The sequence below is a fragment of the Pseudochaenichthys georgianus genome, chromosome 7 (genome assembly GCF_902827115.2).
Source record: "Pseudochaenichthys georgianus chromosome 7, fPseGeo1.2, whole genome shotgun sequence".
NCBI lineage: Eukaryota > Metazoa > Chordata > Actinopteri > Perciformes > Channichthyidae > Pseudochaenichthys > Pseudochaenichthys georgianus.
In genome coordinates, this window is record NC_047509.1 from 21,272,047 (window position 1) to 21,295,470 (window position 23,424).

Below are 23,424 nucleotides of genomic sequence, written 5' to 3' on the forward strand. Positions count from 1 at the left end.
GCATATCCCGAGTTCCCCTTAGCCTAAGTGAATGTGTGTCAGTCTGAATTGACACTGTTTGGTATCACAACGCTGTTATGAAAGTTTCTCTGATATAAAACGGGTGATGTTAGCATAGCAACCGAAGCTAAACTGACTACTTGCATCCGATAGCTGCAATAATACAAAACAACACGTCTGCCTCTCTCCACAATGATCGATAACAGTGAACGGATGGTCAAAGTAAGGTACAAATAAACAGAATCACACGAAGCCTGGTTAGTGTTGCCTGACTTTATAAAGTGTGTTTATAAGCACTACTGCTTGTGGGCAGGCATGACAGTCAACCCATGTTCAGGGGAGGTGGGTTTAGTTTCCTGCACGCCTCGACGTAACGGCCCGTCCACACTACAGCGTCGACAGCGTCGGAAGCGTCGACAACTCCAATCTGCCCATTCACTTTGAATGGGGTGACGTCACGTTGCCTCGCTTTTTCGCCGAACTGAATTGTGGGTAGCAGAGCGGTCCGTCTCCGGCGTCAGAAGTTGAACAATGTTCAACTTCTGACGCCGGAGACGCCGGAGTAGCCAGCGCCAGCCAATCAAATCCCGTTTCCCAAAATCTGACAGCTCAAGCCGTAGCCAATCAAACCGCGTCTAAGCTGGGAGAGATATCCCGCCGTTCATTTCTATATTTCAAAAAAAGTTGGAGGAGAAACTAATTATCGCTGTAGCAAATCACCCGGTTTTGTATGACCAGACCCTCTTCACCTACCGGGATATAAACCGGAGGAACCAGGCATGGAGGGAGGTGGCAGAGACAGTGGGTGAAACTGGTAGGTTTTCGCCTGTTTGGGGAGTTTATATATATATTGCTCCCATAAAATCCCCGGGGGTTTTTGCTTTGTATGTCGGGGGCGGGAGATTCATGTGATTGGTTGTTGGTCGCATTGCTTGAATAAAATCCCCAAGCTACAGACACGCCCAGCTCCAAGCTTTTTTTGAAGCTGTAGTGTGGACGCTCCGTAAGAGAGACGTAAGCGACGTCACCTCTTAGCTCCAAAGCTCTTGCCTCTGGACCGACAATTTTTTGGAGCTGGAAATGAAGCGGATTCCGGAGCTAAGAGCCGGCGCCGCTGCGGTGTGAACAGGAAAACCCGGCGCTTTCAGGCTCTAGCTCCGAGCCGGAGCTGAAAAGGCGCTGGTGTGAAAGGGGCAAGACTGCAGCAGCAGCAGCTCTGCTGCCGCCAGGAAACTGTCAGTCTGAGCGCCTGTGAGTACTATGGGAGGGAGGCGGGGCTCACGGCAGCTCGTTAACTGCAGAACAATACGTGAGTCGCCAAACACCAGAAAAGTCGCTAATAACACCATTATAAATCGTTAGAATAGTCGTTAGTCGCTTTTGACACAAATAAGTCGCCAGAGGGTTTGGAAATCCGCCAAATTTAACCACAAAGTCGCCAAGTTGGCAACACTGGCTGGTGGACTACCTGAGAGATATACAGCAGGAGAACACGCCGTCCACCGCGGAGAATAAACAGAAGGGCAACCATGACAACCATGCTCCGGGGTCTTCTTCGCTGCTTTTGGTGTATTTTGTGGCGGCAGCAGCGCCACTTACAGGCCTGGCATATTATGTACTACAGCGTTTCCAGCATTTTCCATTTTCTAAAAATGTGCCTGCATTTATTAAAGGTAGGTAGGTAGGTAAGAATGGAGAAACCAGCTCGAGTGCGCTAGAATTTGAAAGTACACAACCGAAAAAAATCTGCCCCTTCTTTCAGAGTTCCTTACAGAGCCCCTCCTCCAACACACACAAACGCGCACATGACCAATGAGGGCACGAGATAAGTTTGTGCACAGATGTAAGGCTGACAGGCAGGTATGCCATCCAGTTATTTTAGCTGGGCCGGCTCAGATGATTGGTCGTGCTTTTTACAGCGCCATGGCTTCCACAGATGAATTTTTTGTATGTATTTATTGTCAAAGCATTTAATATATTCATTGCTATCGGGATGTTAAGAGCATTCCATGGAATATAACAAAAATTGCTTCTGAAGTGAATTACCTACCATACCTTTAAATGTCAGCTAAAAGAGCAGTGCATTTGCTGTAAAGATATTAACAGTACTTAATGTCAGCTTAGTAAACAAAAAAACATTAGCTAACAGACTAATTTCCACCACTCATGGACCACACCCACCTTTTCTTGTGAAAAACTGGGTGACATACTGTCGCCCTTTAGTCCCTCTCTCTTGTCTTTCTCTTCTTTTCTTAGAGCCTGACTTTGTTGGTCGTTGAAACATGGTACTACACAGTATGTATGCTAAGTATAGCATCACATGCTTTCACTCTCTGCAAGTGCCTGTGCCGCACCTCGTTTGGAGGCAGGACCAAACCATTACACGTAAATAGAAGGGGGTGTACAGAGGCTTTGGGTAATTAACTTTTGGTAGAAAATAAGTTAAATGAATAGTAAGTTTAGAGAGTAATTTATCAATATAACGTTCTATTAATGTTAATTATTGAGGATTGATGAAAGGTTACTTACATTTTTTTTCTTAATGTTCTGAACATTTTTGGGCCCCTGTCAGTCACGGGCCGTTAGAATCGTCCTAACTTTTCACCCCCTTACGGCGCCCCTGGCTGCACCGTCGATAGGTACGCCACTGGCTGACATTTAGAGACACGACTTTGGTTTAAGCTTGTATATTTGTTCTTTTCTTTCCAGAAGGTGATTAAGTGTGGAATTTCCACCACAATTATCACCCTGCAATTACATGTCAAAACAGCAGATTTATTTTTTAAGAACAATGGAGAGAAGAACATAAATGAAATATAAAAAGGCATTTACTTTCATTGACAAAGAAAAAGCACTTTTACACAAGACATGATCCAAGGTATCTTTTTTTTTATACAGCAGCCCAACGGGGGAAAAAAAACAAGCACAGAAATGATCAGATGTCAAACGCAAATATATATCGTTCAAGCTTATTAAGTGAATCTTTCAAGGACAAAAACTTAGTAATCATGCCATTTCTTGGTTCTAACATTTAAATTAAAGTTTTTTTTAAACATATGCTACAAGAATGAGGACCTAGGAACACATTTGAAAACATTTTCTTTTGCAAGGTAAGACTGAGAACATCCATTGTAACACAAACAAAGAAACAACATGTATTCCTCCTTGGCAACTGCATCTTCATTAAAATAAAAGCCAAAATAAATAGTAAAATCGCATATGAAAGCAGGCTAGTGAACGTCACTTTTAACAGCGTTGAACACAGGACTAGAACAATGTGTCTGGCACATTTTGAGAAACTTATTTTTAACCTAATTTTTTTGTTGTTGCAACATGTCATTGCTACATCACAAACAAAGCTGTTTCCATCGGGCACAACATCTTCTCTGCTGGGCAGAGAGTGTTTTTCAACTTTTATTTTTTGTCTTTCCTTGGTGTTGCAAAAGTGATAGTGAGTTCACTGGGATGTCATTGAGAGAAAGATGGCCCCTCCAACTATTATAAACACTACATAACATTCTTGAGCACTATTTCAGGACCTGAGTGCCTGCATCATCACACTTTAGCCCTTATCTTATCTTACATTTAAATCTCACAATGAGCATATACTAATTCTACCACCAAACTCAACATTTAGGATTTCCCTCATGCTCTGTGACAAACCATAACAACATTATAATTAAGTATTACAATGTAACATTAATACAAACATAATACATTTTGCATAATGAAAAATTAATAATAAGCCTACATGAAGCCTAAAAAACCTAATGTTATAGTTTTTCTCTGTACTACCAGGGCTGAGAAGAGACGTCTACATGTTACATATGCATCATTTTCAGCTGTAGAAACAATATAAACATGAACTGGGGCAGTCTTCTTCCAACAACTGAAACTGATCACACTAAAACAAATGCACTGCTAATTAAGAAGTTACCTCATAATCAAAATAAAGACCTGGAGGTTTGAACATCTCTCCTGGGGCAAACATCTGTACTCATTTGCAAAGTTTGATGAATGACGGGCCACTTTCAGATAGTATCTCACAATACCATGACACTCCCTTGCCAATAAATGCTTTCTGTTGAGCTAATAAAAAAGCTAGTGAGGTCTGAGAGCTCCCCAAAGGTTTCATCCCTTTAGTCTCTCAGCAGTAAATATTCTTTGATAGTCTCTGGTAAAGGAAGATCTTTTACAGCAGTGGGGAGGAACTGGACCCCGAGACTCTGGCGGATGGCACAGCGCGACAGAGAGCGCAGCGTGGGAGCCTGAGACACCATGTTGGTCAGCCTGGCCAGCAGCTGGGGATCCTTACTCAGCTCCTTGGGAAGCGTGCCGTCAGCCCGGCGGATCTCAAAGCGTCCTGCAGCCCGGCACAGCAGCTCCAGGCACTCCTCCTCCTGCTCAGTGCCCAGGCCCCGGGCCAACAGGGCCACCAGGCGGGAGATAGGGGTCTGGCCCTTCAGGTTGGTGACATGGACCTGGGCGCCGTAGTCTAAAAGCACCTTGACACTCTCCAGGTTGCCCTTCATTGCTGCCCAGCTCAAAGGCGTGTCATTGTTGTAGTCCCTGGCGTTAGGAGAGGCCCCGCTCTCCAGCAGGGCCCTCACACACTCTGGGTTATCTTTGAAGGCGGCCCAGTGGAGTGGAGTGTCCTTGTTGCCGTCCAGGGCGTTGGGCAGGGCCCCGTACTCCAACAACAGCTCCACGCAGGTCTCATCCTTCTCTGCTGCATAGTGCAGAGCTGTGCGGTTATATCCATCCAAAGCATTCACCTGATAGGAAATATAATGTTAAGCACAATGCTCTGATAAGGAGTTACACTTTTGGACATATTTATATTTTAAATCATGCAAACACAATTACCAGCACATAAGGGTGCTATACGTCTTAGCCATATGGACTGTGCACTTTTAAGTATGAGCAGCAGCACAAAGTGCAAAAGGGCTGACTGAAGTGGGATATAGATTAGAGGGTGTGGTGATTCAGCACAAAAATAACATAATTAAAAATAATTTCAAGGTCAGGAAAATGCCAAACTGTTTTAGCGCTGCTCGCAACACAAACAAATAAAGCCCTGAAGTTAGAGGTTCGGTTCAGAAAAAACAACCCATTCAATCCAGATGCCAAAGCTTTCTTAAAGAGAACCCCACAGAAAGAGCTTTAACAACTGGTACCAGCTGCAGGGAAAGGTTCAACTCTCAACAGGCCAACTTTAATATTGTACAGTGGCCATCTAGAAGGTAGAAAAATAACCTATAATCGGTGTATGATATCAGGTATTGTTCAGTGTGTAGGAGTCATCTATGACGTACCTCTGCGCCCTTCTCCAACAGCAGCTCCACACAGTCAGCATCAGCGACCATACAGGCACAGTGCAGGGGCTTCAGAGTGCCATGCATCCGGTTTACATCAGCTCCCTTGGGGTACAGGAGATAGAAAATGTCAATATAACTGAAAACATTCACAAATATTATAAATTTGAAGTTGGACTGGAAGATGAGGCCTACCTTACGAATGAGATCCTCCACATTGTCGTGTGGGAATGAGCGAATGGCTGCGATGGTGCGGATGAGCCGCTCGGACAAGGAATATTTACTTTGAATGCTTTGCATGATGTACCACATAGTAGAGCTCATGTGTAACTGAGGACCATGGCACCCAGGCCAGGGTGACACTACGGCACACTGAAACACACAATTTAATGAGTTTGGTTTAATAACTCTTAAACAATGGTGATTCTTGGGTCATACAAAAATGTAAAGAGTCAAACAAAACACATTTTTAAATTACCTCAAGGCTAGTGTTTTATGGGTTATTAGATCTTTTTAAAAACGTGTTGGGAGAGTGCATGTCACACAACACAATTTAATTATGCTTTAACATAGATTTGCAATGGTTCCAGCAAAATGTTTAACTGAAGTTCCAAAAAGATAGTGTTTTGTAAAGCTAGTGTGTGTCAAGATTTAATTTGAAGGCTTTATTGTCATATGCACAGTAGTTACAGTGTAGTTATGGCAATGAGTCAAGTCCCAGGTTCCTCCAACAAGACATAAAACAATTAAAAACATTTTGAGAAAAACCTATAAAAATAGTGGATAGAAATAGAGTAGAGATAAAATAGTTCAAGATTATTATTTGACAGTCTCTGGTAAAGGAAGCTATTTTACAGCAGTGGGGAGGAACTGGATCCCGAGACTCTGGCGGATGGCAGAGCGCGACAGAGAGCGCAGCGTGGGACACCATGTTGGTCAGCCTGGCCAGCAGCTGGGGATCCTTACTCAGCTCCACAGCGCGACAGGAGATTTACATATACATGTAAAATAGACTAAGATATACAAGAACATAATGTATGTAAGCATTTAGATATCTGTAACAAAGTCCTTTTTTAAATTACATTGGCTGTACATAAATGGGTCGGGAAATGTGAGCTATATTGAATATCTGGTCTAGTAATATCTAATTTTATCTGGGAGTTTTCCTGTTTTCCGAAATGCACGTGTCAAATAACAAAACAATTTGATAACTATAAACTCATTCCAAGATCACAATTCCATGCATTAACGTATGATGACAATTACAACATATGTATTGTATACATGAGCACAAACAACATTTGACGAACTGAATCCGTTCTTTGATCATATTGTTTTTGTTGTTAGGTAAATACCATAGACAGTATATATAAAAATAAATACTGACAGGACAGCATAGCACAGGCAGACTACATGGTGTCTGCTTTTACTGTAGTTTGGCGATGCCTACGTTTAGCTGTTTCTGCTCAATAGGAAACAGCCAGCAAAAAAATCAGCCTGTCATTTAGTACACCGAAACAACCGACTGTCACTTACAGCTAGCGTTAGCTTACTTGACAAAAATATACTCCACGACAGAATAACATAAACAGCGATGCACGTTTAATACTCAGTGACATGTGTTTAAAACATAATCAATAACAGGTCAATACAAAACACACGTGCCACTTGACTTTGAGCAGAACCCTCGGCTAAAACATTTTCTGCAGCTACCTTTAGCACCAAGTTAGCTAGCATACGAGCTAAAGTTAGCATCCAGAGGAACAGTCGACACTCGTAGGCGAAAAACAATCAACTGACATTCACTACAAATACTCGTGAACGCACTTTCATCCCATCTTCGCATCATCCATGTATAAATGACTGATGCTAATGAGAGAACGTACCGTTGTGGGTCCACGGTGTGAAGTTCTGACAGTTTACCGTATGTTAGCTGCTCGGCTCCATAAACACAGCGCGTCACCACCGCCACGCCCTCCGCCCGTCTCTTTTAAACCGGACAGGTCGCCTAACTCTGCGACAACACTTCACATAACTTGATGCTTTTATTTAAACGCCGGCTGTAAAGGCATGTCTTTAAGTGTGCTTGCGTTCCCAAAATAGATGTGGCCTCCAACATGCCGTGAATGCCTCAAGCGCATGACCATGTTAAGGTACAGGAGAACAAGTGGCTTCACTAATCACCGTCAGGACCCCTGGTGCACAGCAAAGACACAGATATATTAATATATTACACATTCAAGACATTACACCAAATGGATCAGGGGCACACAACATAAATGGAAAAAATCATACTCTATTTTGTTAAAAGTTGTATTGTTACGCAGGAGGACATGAGGAGGAATTTAGTTAAGTATGGCAAGCTTTTATTACATATCTACCTTATCCGCTGTGGGTTGTAGTATAGGTGTAATACACTATTATAGTTAGAGTATCATTTCTATTTTTTGTTGTTGTATGGAACCATTGTAATATATAAATTGGGCTGCCTTGAATCCTTTTACTGTATTAATTGCAGGTGTGTCGTTTTGGGAGAATTAATAAGCAACATGGAAGTTTCATTGCATTTTTATTTGTCATGACTTTGGGTCTTTCATATAAGAAATAAACACTTCTTTCACATACGTTTGTATATTTAATATCCAAACTAGTTATTAATCAGAAAGTTGTTTGTCCAAGACCATTACATTTGGAAACAAGTGTTCAAGTTGAAGAATCTTTGGGCAATGCCAGTCATGTTATTTAAGCCACAAACCTTCAGAAAACAGCAGAAATTATGTATGATTGTGAAATAATAACTGCATTTGAATAGATTTGTTTTGCTATGGGAGTATTTGCTATTTTTAGTCCATTAAGTGATACTTTTGTTTTGTCTGCAATATGGAAATGAAATGATTGGACAAAAGCAGCAATGAAGATATTCATTTTACATTATCCAACACAACTATATAAAAAGGGTTTAGAAGCAAACTAAAGATACTTTAAATTCAGAGGGCCTGGGTCTAACATCCTAAAATACTTTAAACTTCCATGCGGATTTATTTTCTATTAAAAAAACAGCAACCTACGTTAATGTGCATTTATATTAATAAATGAGCAAAACACAAAAGAAATGTGACACTGGAAAGCCAAATCAAAATAATTTATTTTTTGGTGACATTTCATACAGTTCTAGGATTGTGTCTCAAACACTTGGTTGATCCATTACTATATTTCTTTTTGCCACCCCAACCCAAATTAACAGAAAAGAATCCAAACATTTGGGGGGGGGGGGGAATTCCTGTAATCCTGGAATTTGCAAGCATGTTAACATCAACCATATGCTTCTAAAATGATTTCACATTACTTATGAGTAAGATTCTTTTTAAAAACAAGTTAGTGCATGTATTTAATTATACTAAATCACTAGCTGCTCATACTCAAAAATAACAGCCCCAGTGATTGGTTACTCATTTTACTGCATTACTAACCCAAAAGTCAATGCATCAAGTATGTTTGCTCAGCTGACATCTCCAACAGTATATAAATGTCATATGCGTGATTTTATTTTTTGCCAATGCGATTTCACACAACTTTGGGGAAACCAGCCTACCAAGATTGGGAGAAAAGCGTTGTGCATCAGAATTAAAATAAATACATTTAAAAAGCAATACATACAGTGAGTCAAACTTCAAATTCTAAGTCAATCCTTTTGTTTTTCAAAAATAAAAAAGGGAGAAAATAAAAAACAGGAAATAAAAGAAAAGAAACCAGCAAAGTCACCCTAAAAGCACAAACAATATGGTGGATAGGTGCTGTCAAAAGCCTCTCTCTGTTAATTCAGTACTAGAACAATTACATTCTCCCACACACATTTTCTAGTGAAGGGTAATCGAAATATAGCATAGGCAACTACACCTCTACAGCTTCTTCAAAATCCAGTTTCACTGGGCCAAAGGTTTGCCCAAGACTACATTATTTAGCAGACCTGTCAATACAAATCAAAACGTTATCCTAGCACACTATGATCGTAGGCAGCTGGCACATAGCACGTGAAAATGTTCCAATTTTCTTTATAACCACGACATGGCTGCCAGATATCATGTAGCTATCATCCTCAGCTAACAGCACTCCTCAGACTATTTTTGACACTATGCCATTGTTAAGAACAATTCACAGATATAAGCTTAACCTGGATATCCATTGATGATGTAGAAAAGCCAAACCTCACCTTAACCAGGCGAACTGAACAGTCAAATGTTATTAACCTATTCTTTTTTTTTTCCTCCTTGAAAACGTCACCCTACTACCAAAACAAACATGTAAACACAGAACCTGACTGATTATCAACATGACAATGTTCTGAATCCATAACCAAAACAGTTTCAGATTAATAAAGATAAAACATGAAAAACTTTGGACCAGGCTAGCGGGTTAACGGTGGAAAACGGGCCAGTGAGAACCCCAAAGTGGATTTCGGCTTCAAACAAAACCACACATTTGACTGTGGCTTACAGCGACACTTTCTGATATCCGACTGATACAATTTTAGCCAATTATGAACCAGGATCAAAATACCACCATAGAACACATTTCATTAATATACATTAGAAGCCACACTGTCCAGTTTCAGGACAATGATTGTGAGTCTGATGTAAAAATTAAACATCAATTTCTTTACATCAGTGCAGCAGCACACTGTAGCACTTCAATCAAATTGCTTAACAATCAATGCATACACAGACATCAGTCAACCTTTCAGTCATACTTGCAAACCTAAGCACACAGGGAAAAACAAACTGATGTCTCATTGCGTGTTAGTGATATCTTTGTATATGTACATGACATATATGCATGTTCTTTTCTTCTTAGTGCATATTGTTCTTGCAGACATCTATTCTTTAAAATCAAAGAAAAAGGTAGCGAGCCATTTACGAGGCTCAGCATCCCACCTGTCCCTAGCAGGGCGTAAATGAGACTTCCTCCAGACACTTACAATTATTTTAAGCATAATGCTGGAGGTCAAACCAAGATTTTTGTTTCCTTTTCAAATAATTCATCAAAGTTCTTCAGGTGTCATTTTGCCCATTGGTCCTGGATGTCCTGGTCTTAATGTCTTTTAAAAAGCTTTTCTGTGGACAAGTTCCAGGGGGAAGGTGGCTACCATTATGTTGTTGCTTTTATGTTATTCATTGTTATATATAATTATATATATCCATGTATATATATTCAAACATCTTTTTTCTATTCATGTCGAGTTTTTACTTTGGCGATACTGGAGGGATATTCTGCTCTTTGCCAGTGTGCCTGTAGCCTCCCTGCGGAGAGCTGCGCCGGGCTGGAGGCGGGCGCCTCTGTTCCCGAAACTTGAGGCCCCCGTTGCCTCTGGGGCCGTTGCTGCGGTAGTAGCCTTGAGAGTCACGATCACGTGGAGGTCGGCTCTCCTTGCATTCCCACCCCCCCTCCCTGTCATGGACCTTCTCCTGCTTGTCTCCAGCAACGCTGCCGGAGCCCTGATCCTCAGCTTTGTTCACGCGTAACTCGCGTAGCGGCTGGCCAGACGCTGTGCCTGTGGCAACTGGGGCAGGGGGTGGAGGGTCCTTGGGTGGCCGTTGGCACACCTCGGCATAGCTGAGCTTGCGTGGCTCCTTGAACAAGGCATGGAAAAAAACACAATTTTAGAAAACGTGCAAAGGTGACTGATCAACTTCATTGATTTCCTTCGTCAAACCCTCAGATCTCATAATCTTAACGCTCATCGGGGTAGGAGTGAACATCCTGGACGTTTGGTTGGAAAGGCCAGAGAGAGATAAAGAGAGAAACTGAAGGAAAGTGACAGTAGAGAGAATGGAGAGAACCAAAGCCAGTCCGTCCACTACCTGACTTCCCTCTATGCGAACATGTTTTCATCATCAGGAAGACAGCTAAGCTCTAGAGCAGGCTGACAAACAGAACCACATCCTCACCTTAGTGGCGCTGAGAGGAGGGGGGGCCGCAGCAGGAGCCACAGCAGGAGCCGCAGCAGGAAGAGCCGCTGGTGTGGAGGTGACGGGGGCAGCAGCAACAGGAGCAGCCGCAACTGAAGCAGCAGGGGGCTGAGGCCTGGGGTTAGGCACGGGTTGTGTGGTGGGGGGTGGGATTACGGCAGTTTGAACTGGCGTGCGCAGAGCCACTTTTGGAGCTGGAGGCTCCGCCCGTTCAACCCTCTTCTCCTGACGAGGGATACTGAAGAAAAACAAGACTTTCAGACATTCAAATTGACTTTAACGAAGGTGTTAGATTATTCTGAGCTAAATTGTCTTACCCAGGGACGGGGGGTCCGAGTGGGAGTGCAGCAGGTTTGGCTGCTGGCAGGGCAGGACTGGAGACCGCCACAGCCTCCTCTGTGACTGGTGGTGGGCCCGAAGCTGGACTCACAGTGGCTTCTTTATTGGCTTGTTCTGTCTATAAAAACACAGGAGACATTAAACCTTTGATTAACCTCAACAATGCTCTATGCAGACAAGAGATTTACAACTAGTTAGTGTTTATTTCTTCTTACCTTGTCCCTGTACAACCCGCGTACAACATCCGACATTCGGTTCTCCAGCACTGGCTCTCCCTGTGTGCTGACCACGCAGCCAGGAAGTGGTGGGAAATTGGTAGCGGCCAAGTCAAACTTCGGTTGAGAAACCTTGATCTCCGTTAGCGGTACAGGCTTCTGGGAAGGGAAATTCAGCAAACAAACCGAAAATATCACAAAATGGTTCATATGTTTTAAATACATTCGAGTTTACAGCGACAATAAAAATGGCCATTTACCGCAATCCGGTCATCTTCTCGCCTCCTCCGTGTTCCTCGGTAGGTTGTGCTCCGTCTGAAATGGAAATAAATTATCAGTTAAGTGAACTCACCCTTAAAAAAGGGACACTGAACAAGACTCGAGATACAATGCATAGTGGAATGATCATTTAGCTGAGAAAATCGGTAAAAGTAGATCCGTTTTCCCATTTTATATAATATTATAGATCTCCACGAAAAGAAAAAAAAAACATTAAAAAATCTCCTTGGAACTGGGATGGATGTTTTTCACTATTTGTGTGTAAACATGATTGGTTTAAGTTGTGGAAACCTTAGAGACGTACTGAACGTGAGAAGATGTGCAGCACATCATAAACTCATTAGGAAGCGCTGAGAACGCCAATGTTAAATCTAAACGAGCCACTAATATCTTGACACACCACTAATAACACTGAGATATTCTTTGTCAAAGGTAAGCAGGGTGATCTCCTCGTGAGTCTTTGACCCTCAGATCTCATAATCTGAACGCTCATCGGGATGTGAGTGAAGCTCCTGACTTTGGAAGAGAAGGAAAGAGAGAGACAGACAAAGAGAAGAGAAACATGAAGAGGAGAAAGAGAGAACCAAAGCCAGTTACTCCACTCCCCAGTTTCCCTCTATGCGCATTTTGATTTCATCATCGGGTCTCACTTGAGAAGAGTTCAGTACGATCATTCTTTGTGAAGCTGCTTTTATTAAAATGGCATTATCAAACTTGTCCTCTCTTTGTGAAAACAAAAAGGACAATTTAAAGTCGATTAATCGATCAGTCTAACCAAACATTTGTCACAACCAATGAACAGCAGCCATTACAGTGAAGTATGCTTACCTTCCACGTCCAGCCATGCCGCTGTCATCACTGGGATCCAAAGACGAGGAAGAGGAGGAAAGATGTGAGAACGCGGAGCTCAGGTCAGAGGCGGCCTGGACCGGCAGGGTGGCGAGGGGAGCAGGTGGCTGGGGGCTGCGCAGTCCAGTCAGACTCTCCAGGGGGACAGGGGTTACAGACGCTGAGGTCACCTCACCTGTCCTCACCTGGGGCTTCACATGGTTCCTGTAGCAGAGGGGAGAAGGAGAAGGTGAGCATGGTCAACCTTAAGAGGAAATTGTTTGTAAGGCATACTGTTGACCAGTGTTTCCTTTCCAGTTTGTAACCAGTGTTAAAAACTAAAAAGGGCAGCATGACTGTCCTTAAAGTTACTCTACCAATGTAGTTCAACAATTCATCAATATGTGGGGCCTAATTTTTATTATTTTCTCCTTATAGCTTTGTGAAGCACCTTGAGATGACGTTGTTTTTAAAGTGTGCTATATAAATCAAATGTATTATTATTATAATAATATCTTGATGCTTTAAAAAGCGGCAAATACAGTTGAGCAGATATTGTGTAAATGGTTTTGCCATGGTAAACCAGTTTGGTCTTTCAAGTGGCACTTGTGATTGGACTTAATGCCATCACAGAGTAAACCGCAGTGTAATCACGGTTATGAGATGAGAATTGGAACAGACAGCAATAAGCCTATATTACTTTTGTATATAATGAAGGCTGAAGCATCTGAATTAGTTGATGGAAACACTGGTGTTCTCAGTTTGCGGCAGGAATAAGAGACAGCATGCTCTGTCCTCAGGGAAAATGTGAAGACATGCATGGACGGAGATTTGGACTACATTTGTGTTAATGATTGGTTGAAGCTGTGGAGACTTTGACGGCAACATATTAAATGTTTGGAAATCTACAACCAACCATAAATTCATAAGGAAGAGCTGACGACGCCCATGTTTAGCAGACAGGCCACTCATGTTTTAACGTACCACTAATAACACTTGTCAAAAGGTAAGCAGCGTGATTCACATGGGCTCATCTTCTCGTGAGTCTTTGGCCCTCAGATCTCATAATCTGAACGCTCATCGGGACCTGAGGGAAGCTCCTGGCTTTGGAAGATAAGGAGAGAGAGAGAGAGAGGGAGAGAGAGAGAGAGAAACATGGAGAGGAGAAAGAGAGAACCAAAGCCAGTTACTCCACTCCCGGGTTTCCCTCTATGCGCATATTGATCTCATCATCGGGTCTGACTTGAGAAGAGTCCAATAAGATATTTCTTTGTGAAGCTGCTTTTTTTTTTAAATCACAATAACAAACTGGCAAAGTTGCCATCTCTTTGTTAAAGACAAAGCGTACTGATTAAAGCTTGACGGCTGCCTGACCGTGACCCAACCCGTGGGCATCTCTTTGCTAAAGCATATAACAAAGTAATACAATCACTGATGAAGAAAGCAGCAGTAAAAACAAACAAAACAAAAACAATGAACAAATAATAATGGGTATTAGTTGTGATGGATATCAACCGTGTTGATACAAAAAAAAACGAAGTTTTGGAGCCAAGGCGGCCATAACTGAAAAAGCACGTTGCTCAGAATCAGATGGATGCTTCTGCCAGTCAGTAGACAAACCTACATTTATCAGATGAAGTGGCAAATCTAGGTTGTTCATTACCTGGCAACAAACATTAACATATACAAAGGGTAATGGCCATAAAGTCTGACCGGCAAAAGCCCTGTTATGGATCTTTGGCAGTATGGCAAGAAATGAAGGTAGCAAATGAAGCTTATTGTATAACAGTGGTACCTGAAGGCATTTATTACATTCTTTCTTGAATAGAGGGGGACACTGTGGGGACAGTAAGAAGACAGGGAGTGAAGCACAGTTCCCCGGTGAGGTCACATTATCAGTATGTCGCACACTTGGACAACACTTCACTGTCAGATGATCTGATGTTCACAACTTATCATTCAAACAATGACACAAGTGGTAACATATTTAAATAAAATGTTTAGTGCAAAAATCAGACTTAGATCTAAGGGCACAATGAGTAGGATTTGTCTGTTTTTGTTTCTTAACACAAGATGTGGCCCCTACTCCCCGGCTCAACGAGGGAAAGGGATCTGGCCCGGGGCTGAAAACTAACCCCAGCTTTGCTCTCGTGTTATTTGCAGTTTTCCAGTGTTGTGAGACATTTTTATAGTTTTCTCGGATGCTTGTTTACCACCTGGCACCTTGTTGTTTTTATAGAGCTTGAAGCCAATTAATGTCCCGAACACAGCCAAATAAATAAGGACAAGATATACAGGAAGAGGACAGGGTCCCTGCCGATGCAGACAACACCATACACTTTTAGTGAGTCATAAATCATTATTGAAAGGGATTTTCTTCACAAAATCCTACAAATGTTGCCTTTAAGTAAAAAAGAAAAGAAAAAATAGAACAAACAACAGGAAGACATGTCCTTACCGGTTTCTGTTGAATGGGCGAGTGATATTAAGAGAATTGGAGCCAGTTTTGTAGTGTCCGGCTGAGCCAAATCCATTCACAAAGCTGCTGTTGGGAAACGGGGCCTATAAATCGGAAAAGAGTAAACATTTACCAATCCTATTTGAGTCAGTGGTTTCATGTATTTCAGTATGCAAATACAATTGTGTTTCATGTGTTTCATGTATTTCATTATGCAAATACAATTGTGAAGTTATTTTTTTCCTAGTTGCTGCCACAGGGACCTGGAAAAAACATTCCCCAAGGTGTATAACTTTATAAAATACACAATGTTTTGACTTACTTGCTATGCAAACTACTGTGTGTTTAGGCCTACTGACAATTTGCAGAGATGGAAAGACTCATTTGAATGTACTTGATGTATTGCTTTTCAGACGTTGCATCAAACAGGTTTGGCCCCACACTACTTGTGGCCTTCAGGTTTCTGGATCGTTTCGTGCATCACATTTACTGATGATGCACTGAAACAATATGAACATAGGAGTGGTGCATGAAGGGTGAATATTACAGGGTAGGTGTGTGTGATCGTCTCGTTGTGAGCGCAGTATGTCTCACCAGAGGAGTTTCAAAGTATGGTGTGGGCGAAGGCGTCCAGGTGGGAGGTACGATGCCGTAGACCGGGTACTGCTGCTGGGGGTAGACGTGCTGCATGTAGAGTGGAGAGCTGTACTGGGACTGGCTCTGGGACTGCTGTGCGTACAGGCTGCTGTCCACGCTACGGTAGCCATTCTTTGCAAAGAATGTGTTGATGGCCTTTATCCTGGCCTATCAGCATGGAAAACCAGGGAAAGAGCAAAGACTGAAATAACTGAAAACAACTTTGCAGACAGGCCTTTCCAAAATGACAAAGAAGTTTTAATTTAACTCACCATAATGGGTTTTCCCTGAAATGTTTTTACTTCCTCTCTCAAATACTTGTATGCCTAGGGGAGTACAAGGGAGAATCATGAGTGAAATACATGGTTTACTGAGAAAAGACCGTGTAGAGACATTTCACTTTGCATTACCTGCTGAGCGTCGGTGTCTGATTGGAATGTGATGTACCAGTTGTTGTTGTGCGCAAACTCAACACTGATCACTTTTGGACAGTTGTCATTTTTGAACAGTGCCTCCACTTCCTGTGAATAACATAAGCAAGGGTTTTAAACATGTAAAAATCTCCATCCTTATTGCAATTTGATGCATCCAAAGGCAGTGTGGCTGTGTATGCACAGGTCAGCCTTACCTCAACAGGAGTGGTTTCAGGTACCTCCCTCAGAATGATAATGCACCGCTTGTGATTAGGACGCACTTTCTCCCCTTTCTCATCCACTTGTACCATAGGAGAGGCTGAGGGGGAAAGACGGGGAAATGTATTTAAATATAGACACATCACAGATATATGAATATCTTTTGAATTGACATCGTCTTAAACTCTCCACTCACATCTCAACACGTCCAGGATGAGGTCCATGTCAGTGGTGAGGACCTTGATGCCCTCCATGCTGGCAATAGTCCAAATGGGGACAAACTGGTCACTGTCCATCTGGGACATCAGGTACAAATCCTTTGAGAGGTTCTCTCTGAATAACAAAAATAAATCAATGTAGATTAGCCTTCTCTTGAAAAACAGGTTTTATATTTTACATTATAAAAAGGTGGTTCGAGTGCTTGACTCTTACCTGGAGAAGTAAAACTCCAACTCCTTCTTCAGAGACTCTCGTAGATTCTCAGAGGAGATCTGAGGCGGCTCTTCAGTTTTAGAATCTGCTGAGACCCAAAACAAAATGTCAGTCGTAATACAACACAACTGTCAATAATGTTCTCTATGACGCATTTAATGTTGAGTTTTTGTTGACAATGTCATAACTAGGGTTGCAAAGGGGCGGAAAGTTTCCGGAAAGTTAAGCTGGGGAATTTTGGAAATATTCGATGCAAAATTAAACAAAAAAATATGATATTTCAACAGATTTATTTTAATATATATATATATACTTTTTTTTTAAAAGTAGAACAGAACAAGTTTTAATTATTTTATTGAACAATTATTTGTTTCATTGAAGAACGAAAACAGGAATGTTGAGTTAAATATTACTCATCTGTGCATGTGATGGAGGAATGCACAGTGCCTGTAGGGGGTGTGGTCTCAATAGCCATGCAGTAAGCAGTGTGCTATGGCATGGATATTCAAGTGTACTTGAATGGCATCTGTTTGTTTTAGTCAAGATTATGCTAAAATATACTTCCCCCAACTATATTTAAATTCCCTATGAAGAGCCAACCTTCAATTTTGAAAATTCCCAGTTTATTCCCATGGAAAGTTTCCATCTTTATTTACATGTGGGGTGATAAATGAAATACTAGTAGCTGTGTAAGTCGAGTGTTGCCAAAACGTGCCATGTGTTGATAGTTCCAGCTGGCTGCGAGACACCCCTTTGGGAACACTATTTAAACCATGATTCTAGATTTGGACCAAGTGGACTGAGAACATTAAACCTGAAGGGCTTAAGGTGAATTAATAGAATAAATTAGCAGAATATAATTCCATTTATGGTATGCTCTTCATTTAAAGTAACGCTGTGCCATGTTTATTGTAAAACAAATTACAGCTAATGTTATATAATGAAAGCTCTGGAAGAGCCAGGCTAGACATGTTATTAAATGTAAGCAAGGCCCATTAGTGAGACGATACTCACGCAACAGATTGTGTTTAAACTGATGGCAGGGTATATGCAGGAATCCTGAAGTCAAATGTAATACCCTTTAAGACCTTTTTTAAGAGCCTTCCCATACATTTTAAGACCTCATCGCCACTTCGAGTTCTAACCCTTACATTGGCGACACACTTTACCTCACATGTACTATATTCAGTATTGATTGTCCTTCCTCCTTATCTTCCAACCATTTGGACGCAAAATAGCATTTCCCCATAACGAGGTTGTTTAACCTGTTAAGCCCGAAGGTCCCCGCCGGCGGGTACTTTTTTTCTTTTCACGACACTGTCTCAGGGGATCTTAATATTTAAGAACCTATTAATGTGTTATACCAGATTAACGGGAATAATCTCAGCTAACTGACGATACAAACCATTTATACCAAAACAAAACACAAGTCTCATAAGAAGCATCTAAATGACCCCTGAGCGAAAAATGCTAACATATTACTGCACCGATAATCACTCCTAGCTCCCTTATTACGTATCCTAGGTGCACATCCAACACATCGTTAATGATCGCAAGGCGACAGAACCTAACGGTGCCCACCTCAACACTGAATGATACAAACTCGCTAGGTAGCCCACAACGCTAACATGGCTTACCTTCGTCTTTGTCTGGTCTAAACTGGTCTTCAATGGCATTAAAACGATAAAAAACGATAATGTAGTTAGTCCATAGGTTAATATCCAATGTGACTGCGTCCCCTTTGAAATGTTCCGAAAATCCATAAGCAATAAAACAGCTTTTCCGTTGCTTGATATCAGAGCAGGATATTTCTCCCCTCTGCTGCAAGCTAGCATGCGCAGAGAGGCAAGGGGGGACAGAGATTTCAAATATCAAATATCACTTGTTTTGCATTATTATATGTTGTACTTTGGAGTCCTAAAGCTTTTAGTCTACTAACCCATCATCCAAGGTTAGTTTTCACTATAAGTACAACATATTTTTTGGACGGACACTATAATTTACAGTTTTTTTTACCATGTTCTATCTGAATTTTCTTTAAAATAAAAAACATCTATATTGATTCTGACTTTTCTACATCCAACTCACAGGTTTATCATTACTTTGAGAAGAAAGATTATTAATTTAACCCTTTTAGAAGGGAAGATATGGTCATTTGTTCTGGGAATGTCATTTTCGAGCCTGAAACCTGAAAACCAGGCTTGGTTTAACAACCGGCGTAAACGGACCTTCGCGCGATATCAAGCAGTGAGCGTGAGATGTCCTGTTCAGATGACGTCAAACCCAACGGGATGCCATAAATAAACTACACAGAATCACACTACACACCTACGCAATGATTACATTCAGGCAGACTGTAGAATACAACCTCTTTGGACAATTTATATACTTATTGAAAACAAGCTACACTATTTAATACCTTGGAAAATGCCGTTTAATACTTTTTAATAGCCTTAATTTTCGCTCAATTGATTTATCAACTTTTAATACTTTTTAAGACCCCGTGGACACCCTGTACGGGGCTGTTTATGATGTTTCACCATCATTATATCAAGCTTAACATGAATACATTAATAAATGAATAGGCCTTAGTTGCAGTCACAGTTGGTGTGTGGAGAGGACAGCATGTGATGTGAAGTGACTGACCTGGGGTCCCCGTGGTGGACTCAGCGGGGGGAAAGCCCAACTCTGGAGGGTCCATTCCATTTACTGCTATCTCAGCTGTTGCAGAGGAGCTGCTGTCATCCAGGGCCGTGAATCCCACGGTGAATGGCTTACACCCCGCAGACGAAGGCTCAGAATAACCTGTGAGAAAGGTAAAGAGTTATATTGAGAACCAACAACATACAGTCTAAAATTCAGGGCTGTTGTTCTTTGTCTTTACGAGTCCTTTAATAAATCATTTTACAGGTGATGTCAACAAAGTGGTTAAAATTAAAAAAAAAATCCAAATTGTAATTCAAACGTGTATACAAGTGCAAAAAGGTCATCATTTGTAAAAAAAAAAAAAAAATGTAATGTGCTTTTACACATTAAAGCTATGTCAATTGTATTAAACGCCATTTAGAGTTTTCTAAGCACATTTAATTCCAATGATGTAAGTGTAACTCACCCTCACTGATGTCTGCGGGGGGCCAATGAGGGCTGTTGGTAACAGCCTCGCTGGGGGCCACGGGCATCTCCTGCCACACTTTGGCATTTGGGTTCAAACCGGCGCCCTTAGAGGTGACCTTCAGAGCAGAAACAGCATGATTAGGCAAGTTAAATTAATATCAAAGATAAAAGGCAGACTTACATGCTAATGTTAGCTTTATCTAACATTGATTAGCCACAAACACACCATTCACACAGCTTTCATGTAAAATGAGAACTAATGTCATTTAGACTGCTTTTTTTTGTTGTTATGTGATTTGCATCTAACTGGTGTTTTTCATCTGCAACTGAGACCTAGAGTACGATCAGATTAAATATTCTTGCTGATTCACCACAGACTTGCCATCTCATCTCTTCTTGGCATCACACTTGTCTCAGGGCTACTGTCAAAACTGAGCTGGTAAAACAAATGTGTTGACAATGTTACAGGTTTTTAAACACACTACCGCACCAGGTATGTTTGCAACTCTCATGTCAAGCAATTAATACTTGTTTATTTATAAGTACAAAAACATTGAGTTCCTTTTATATTCAATATCAAGCACTGAGCAGCAAGCACCAGCCTTCTTAATGCATTAAATAAAAACCTAATGACCATAAAGTGTAGGATCCAATGGCCTGAGGAGATCTATGAGCATCTAGGTGGAAATCTGAAGGGAACATGATAACTTGATGTAACTATGGCTATGGACTTATATACTAATGTAACCTGAAAAACAATTAAACAGTTGCCTTTGTTTGAACAAGCAAACTGAAAGAAAAAAAACACTCCAGATAATGCAAGACTAATCCATGTGGTTAAAGCAATTATCAACAAATCCGTTTTCAGTCTTAGATTATATTTACCTTGTGTTGTTTGGATAAACATTAGAACAATACTGTTTGCTGCAAAGGCCTATTATCCATCACAAAGCATCAACATACAAACGAAAACCAGGCAAATACAACAGAAGAACTGTATAGGTTTAACCAGAATTAAAAAGTGGAAGTACGAAGAACCAACCATCACCACAACTGCTGAGATCACTTAATACTTTTGCCTTGTGTGAGCCTTGTTAATTAAAATCACCTGATGCAATCTTAGGATATTGGTAACACTTGCAAACTATTGGACCTCAATGGCATCTAATTGGAAACAAGGAGTGCAATGAAATGTTCCATAGAGGGCCCCATGATCCCCTGTTGACGAAATAGGCTATATTACCCTAAGCTTTGAGCAACCACACAGTCTGTGTAGTAATACATGTTGATAGAAACAACAACAACGATTTTAAGAGGACTTTGGCTGGCTTTTCACCCACATATTTATGTTTTGATGCACAATATTTAAGTATTAGATCAGACTCTGCCAATCAAAAGGGCTGTGGACTGGCAGTAGAAATCCTGACCCAGCAAAGACCTGTGGCCAAGAATAGATCGCATACTGTGAGGCATACAGATGCTACTGATACTGATACTGATATTAAGCGAAGGTGGATTGTGCTGATGTCCAAAGAGTAGTGGATGGCAGCTGTTCACCAACTTTGAAACCGTTAAATGTACCAGCTTCTTCTTTTGACATTGTAATTTGCCACCTGCCAATAGATGCTTCCAGTAAAAGCATTGGGCCTGACAAGTACAACTGCCACTTTACGATTGACCTCAGGACACTCCTCTCCACAAAGTATACGAGAATGGATGTGCCACATGGTTGGGTGTCATTCAGAAGAGCACAAGCATGCATGTGCAACTTGACACATGGTTACAATGCATGCTTCTGTGTTGCAGGCCGTGCAAAGCCAAGTAATGTCAGCTGACTGCGCTGCGCCGCACAGGCCAGGTATTTGCAACGCATGTCACTGCGCTAGCTCAGTTAGCTAGCAGCACGATTAGCCAACAGATACCGTTAGTGAATGAATATTTACCATTTGGTCAATAATCTAGACATCGATCACATACCGATCGAAAACAAGTCAATCAGCACTCCTCGGCTCCCAATACCGTCAGTCTGCAGCTGTGCCATAACTTAATTTACAGGCTAACGATTACTCAGCAAACTACTTAACGAGCTTGCTTGTTACTAGCTAAGCTAGCACCGGCTGGCTCCCTGTATGGACTGCAGAGCAGATCAGGCTACGTGTGTAAAATCACCTGCTGTACACAGGGCTGCAAGTTAGTCATTAGTCCTGCAACTGCTCCCGTATGAGCGGCGTCTGAGACTGTTTTTGCTTGGTAATCAATATCACGCTTTCGATAAAACCCTATCAGATATTGATATCACAAATAGTCACAAAGTCTGAAACATAGGATCTTTAAATATGTTTTAATTAAATTTAGCTTTTGCTAAATGCATATCATTCGTCGCGCAGAGGGGGGCGTACTGTGCGAACAGGTCTCTAAAGGGTAGCTTAGCTAGCTAGCTAAAGTAGGCCTCACCATGCCGCCTGACCCTCCGTCGCTCCCCAGCGGAGCCTCGTCCTTCCCACCGGTCTCCGGTCCGGGGTCCTCCTGCAGCAGCGGCGGCTCTCCGCTCTGGTCTGAACTCATCAGCCGCTCCTGACTCACTTCCTCTCCGTCGCGTTCTCCCGCCTGCCACCACCTCTCCTTCCCGAAACGACGGTGCTCAGCAGTCAGTCCGGTTCTCTCCTGTTCGACTGGATTGGCAGTAGCACTGAAACTAGCTCACGAGCTGGCTAGCAGGTATGCTACACAGCTAGAGACCTAGCGTGCTATGAATCAACGAAGCGGGCTAACGCCAGCTAGCTCAATGAATCAAACTCACACAGTCAGATACTAATGGTGTAAACGATGTCAAACCATGACTCTTCTTAGACCACAATCCCCGCTAGCGTTTCGTCAAATATAACACCACCCTGCGGATTCGTGAGGCGCATTCCTAACCGGGCGACCGGAGCGGACACTGGGGACACGCACCCTTCCTCGCGCAGGCACACACAGTCCGCCGACGTCCCGGCTGCCACCGCGGGTTCTCGTTGACCTCTGCAAAAACATTTCCTCTTCCGGATCCACACTGTAGTTTTCTGCAGTTTAAACAAAGCCTCAGCCATAGATTCAACACAATACACTATTCGAGTTTTGTATTATCAATCTTATAGTTTTACATTCATAAATATGAGTTTTCTAAAGTAAACACCTGTTCAATTATTTAAATAAAGAAAGCAGGTAGCCTCC

General features: G+C 41.9%; 2 protein-coding genes across 5 annotated transcripts; both read right to left on the bottom strand.

The window, feature by feature from the left end:
• Positions 1-2,761: 2,761 nt before the first annotated feature.
• On the bottom strand, positions 2,762-7,459 carry asb8 (ankyrin repeat and SOCS box containing 8). Of its 2 annotated transcripts, none has more exons than XM_034087585.1 (4): positions 7,239-7,459; positions 5,511-5,687; positions 5,316-5,420; positions 2,762-4,775 (listed from the first exon to the last, which is right to left on the bottom strand). In XM_034087585.1, exons 2-4 carry the CDS (start codon positions 5,637-5,639, stop codon positions 4,140-4,142), a joined length of 870 nt encoding a protein of 289 aa, XP_033943476.1. In that variant the 5' UTR covers positions 5,640-5,687; positions 7,239-7,459; the 3' UTR covers positions 2,762-4,139. The 2 variants fall into 2 exon arrangements, with proteins under 2 accessions (XP_033943476.1, XP_033943475.1); XM_034087584.2 differs by having other exon boundaries at positions 7,202-7,457.
• A 984-nt stretch (positions 7,460-8,443) lies between these two features.
• larp4aa (La ribonucleoprotein 4Aa) lies at positions 8,444-23,224 on the bottom strand. Of its 3 annotated transcripts, none has more exons than XM_034086608.2 (17): positions 22,669-23,224; positions 20,213-20,330; positions 19,747-19,905; positions 17,101-17,185; positions 16,865-17,001; positions 16,665-16,768; positions 16,447-16,557; positions 16,309-16,362; positions 15,995-16,204; positions 15,401-15,504; positions 14,738-14,779; positions 12,943-13,167; positions 12,096-12,150; positions 11,836-11,994; positions 11,599-11,738; positions 11,261-11,519; positions 8,444-10,942 (listed from the first exon to the last, which is right to left on the bottom strand). In XM_034086608.2, exons 1-17 carry the CDS (start codon positions 22,777-22,779, stop codon positions 10,556-10,558), a joined length of 2,460 nt encoding a protein of 819 aa, XP_033942499.1. In that variant the 5' UTR covers positions 22,780-23,224; the 3' UTR covers positions 8,444-10,555. The 3 variants fall into 3 exon arrangements, with proteins under 3 accessions (XP_033942499.1, XP_033942498.1, XP_033942500.1); XM_034086607.2 differs by having other exon boundaries at positions 17,101-17,188; XM_034086609.2 differs by lacking the exon at positions 14,738-14,779 and having other exon boundaries at positions 17,101-17,188.
• Positions 23,225-23,424: the final 200 nt, after the last annotated feature.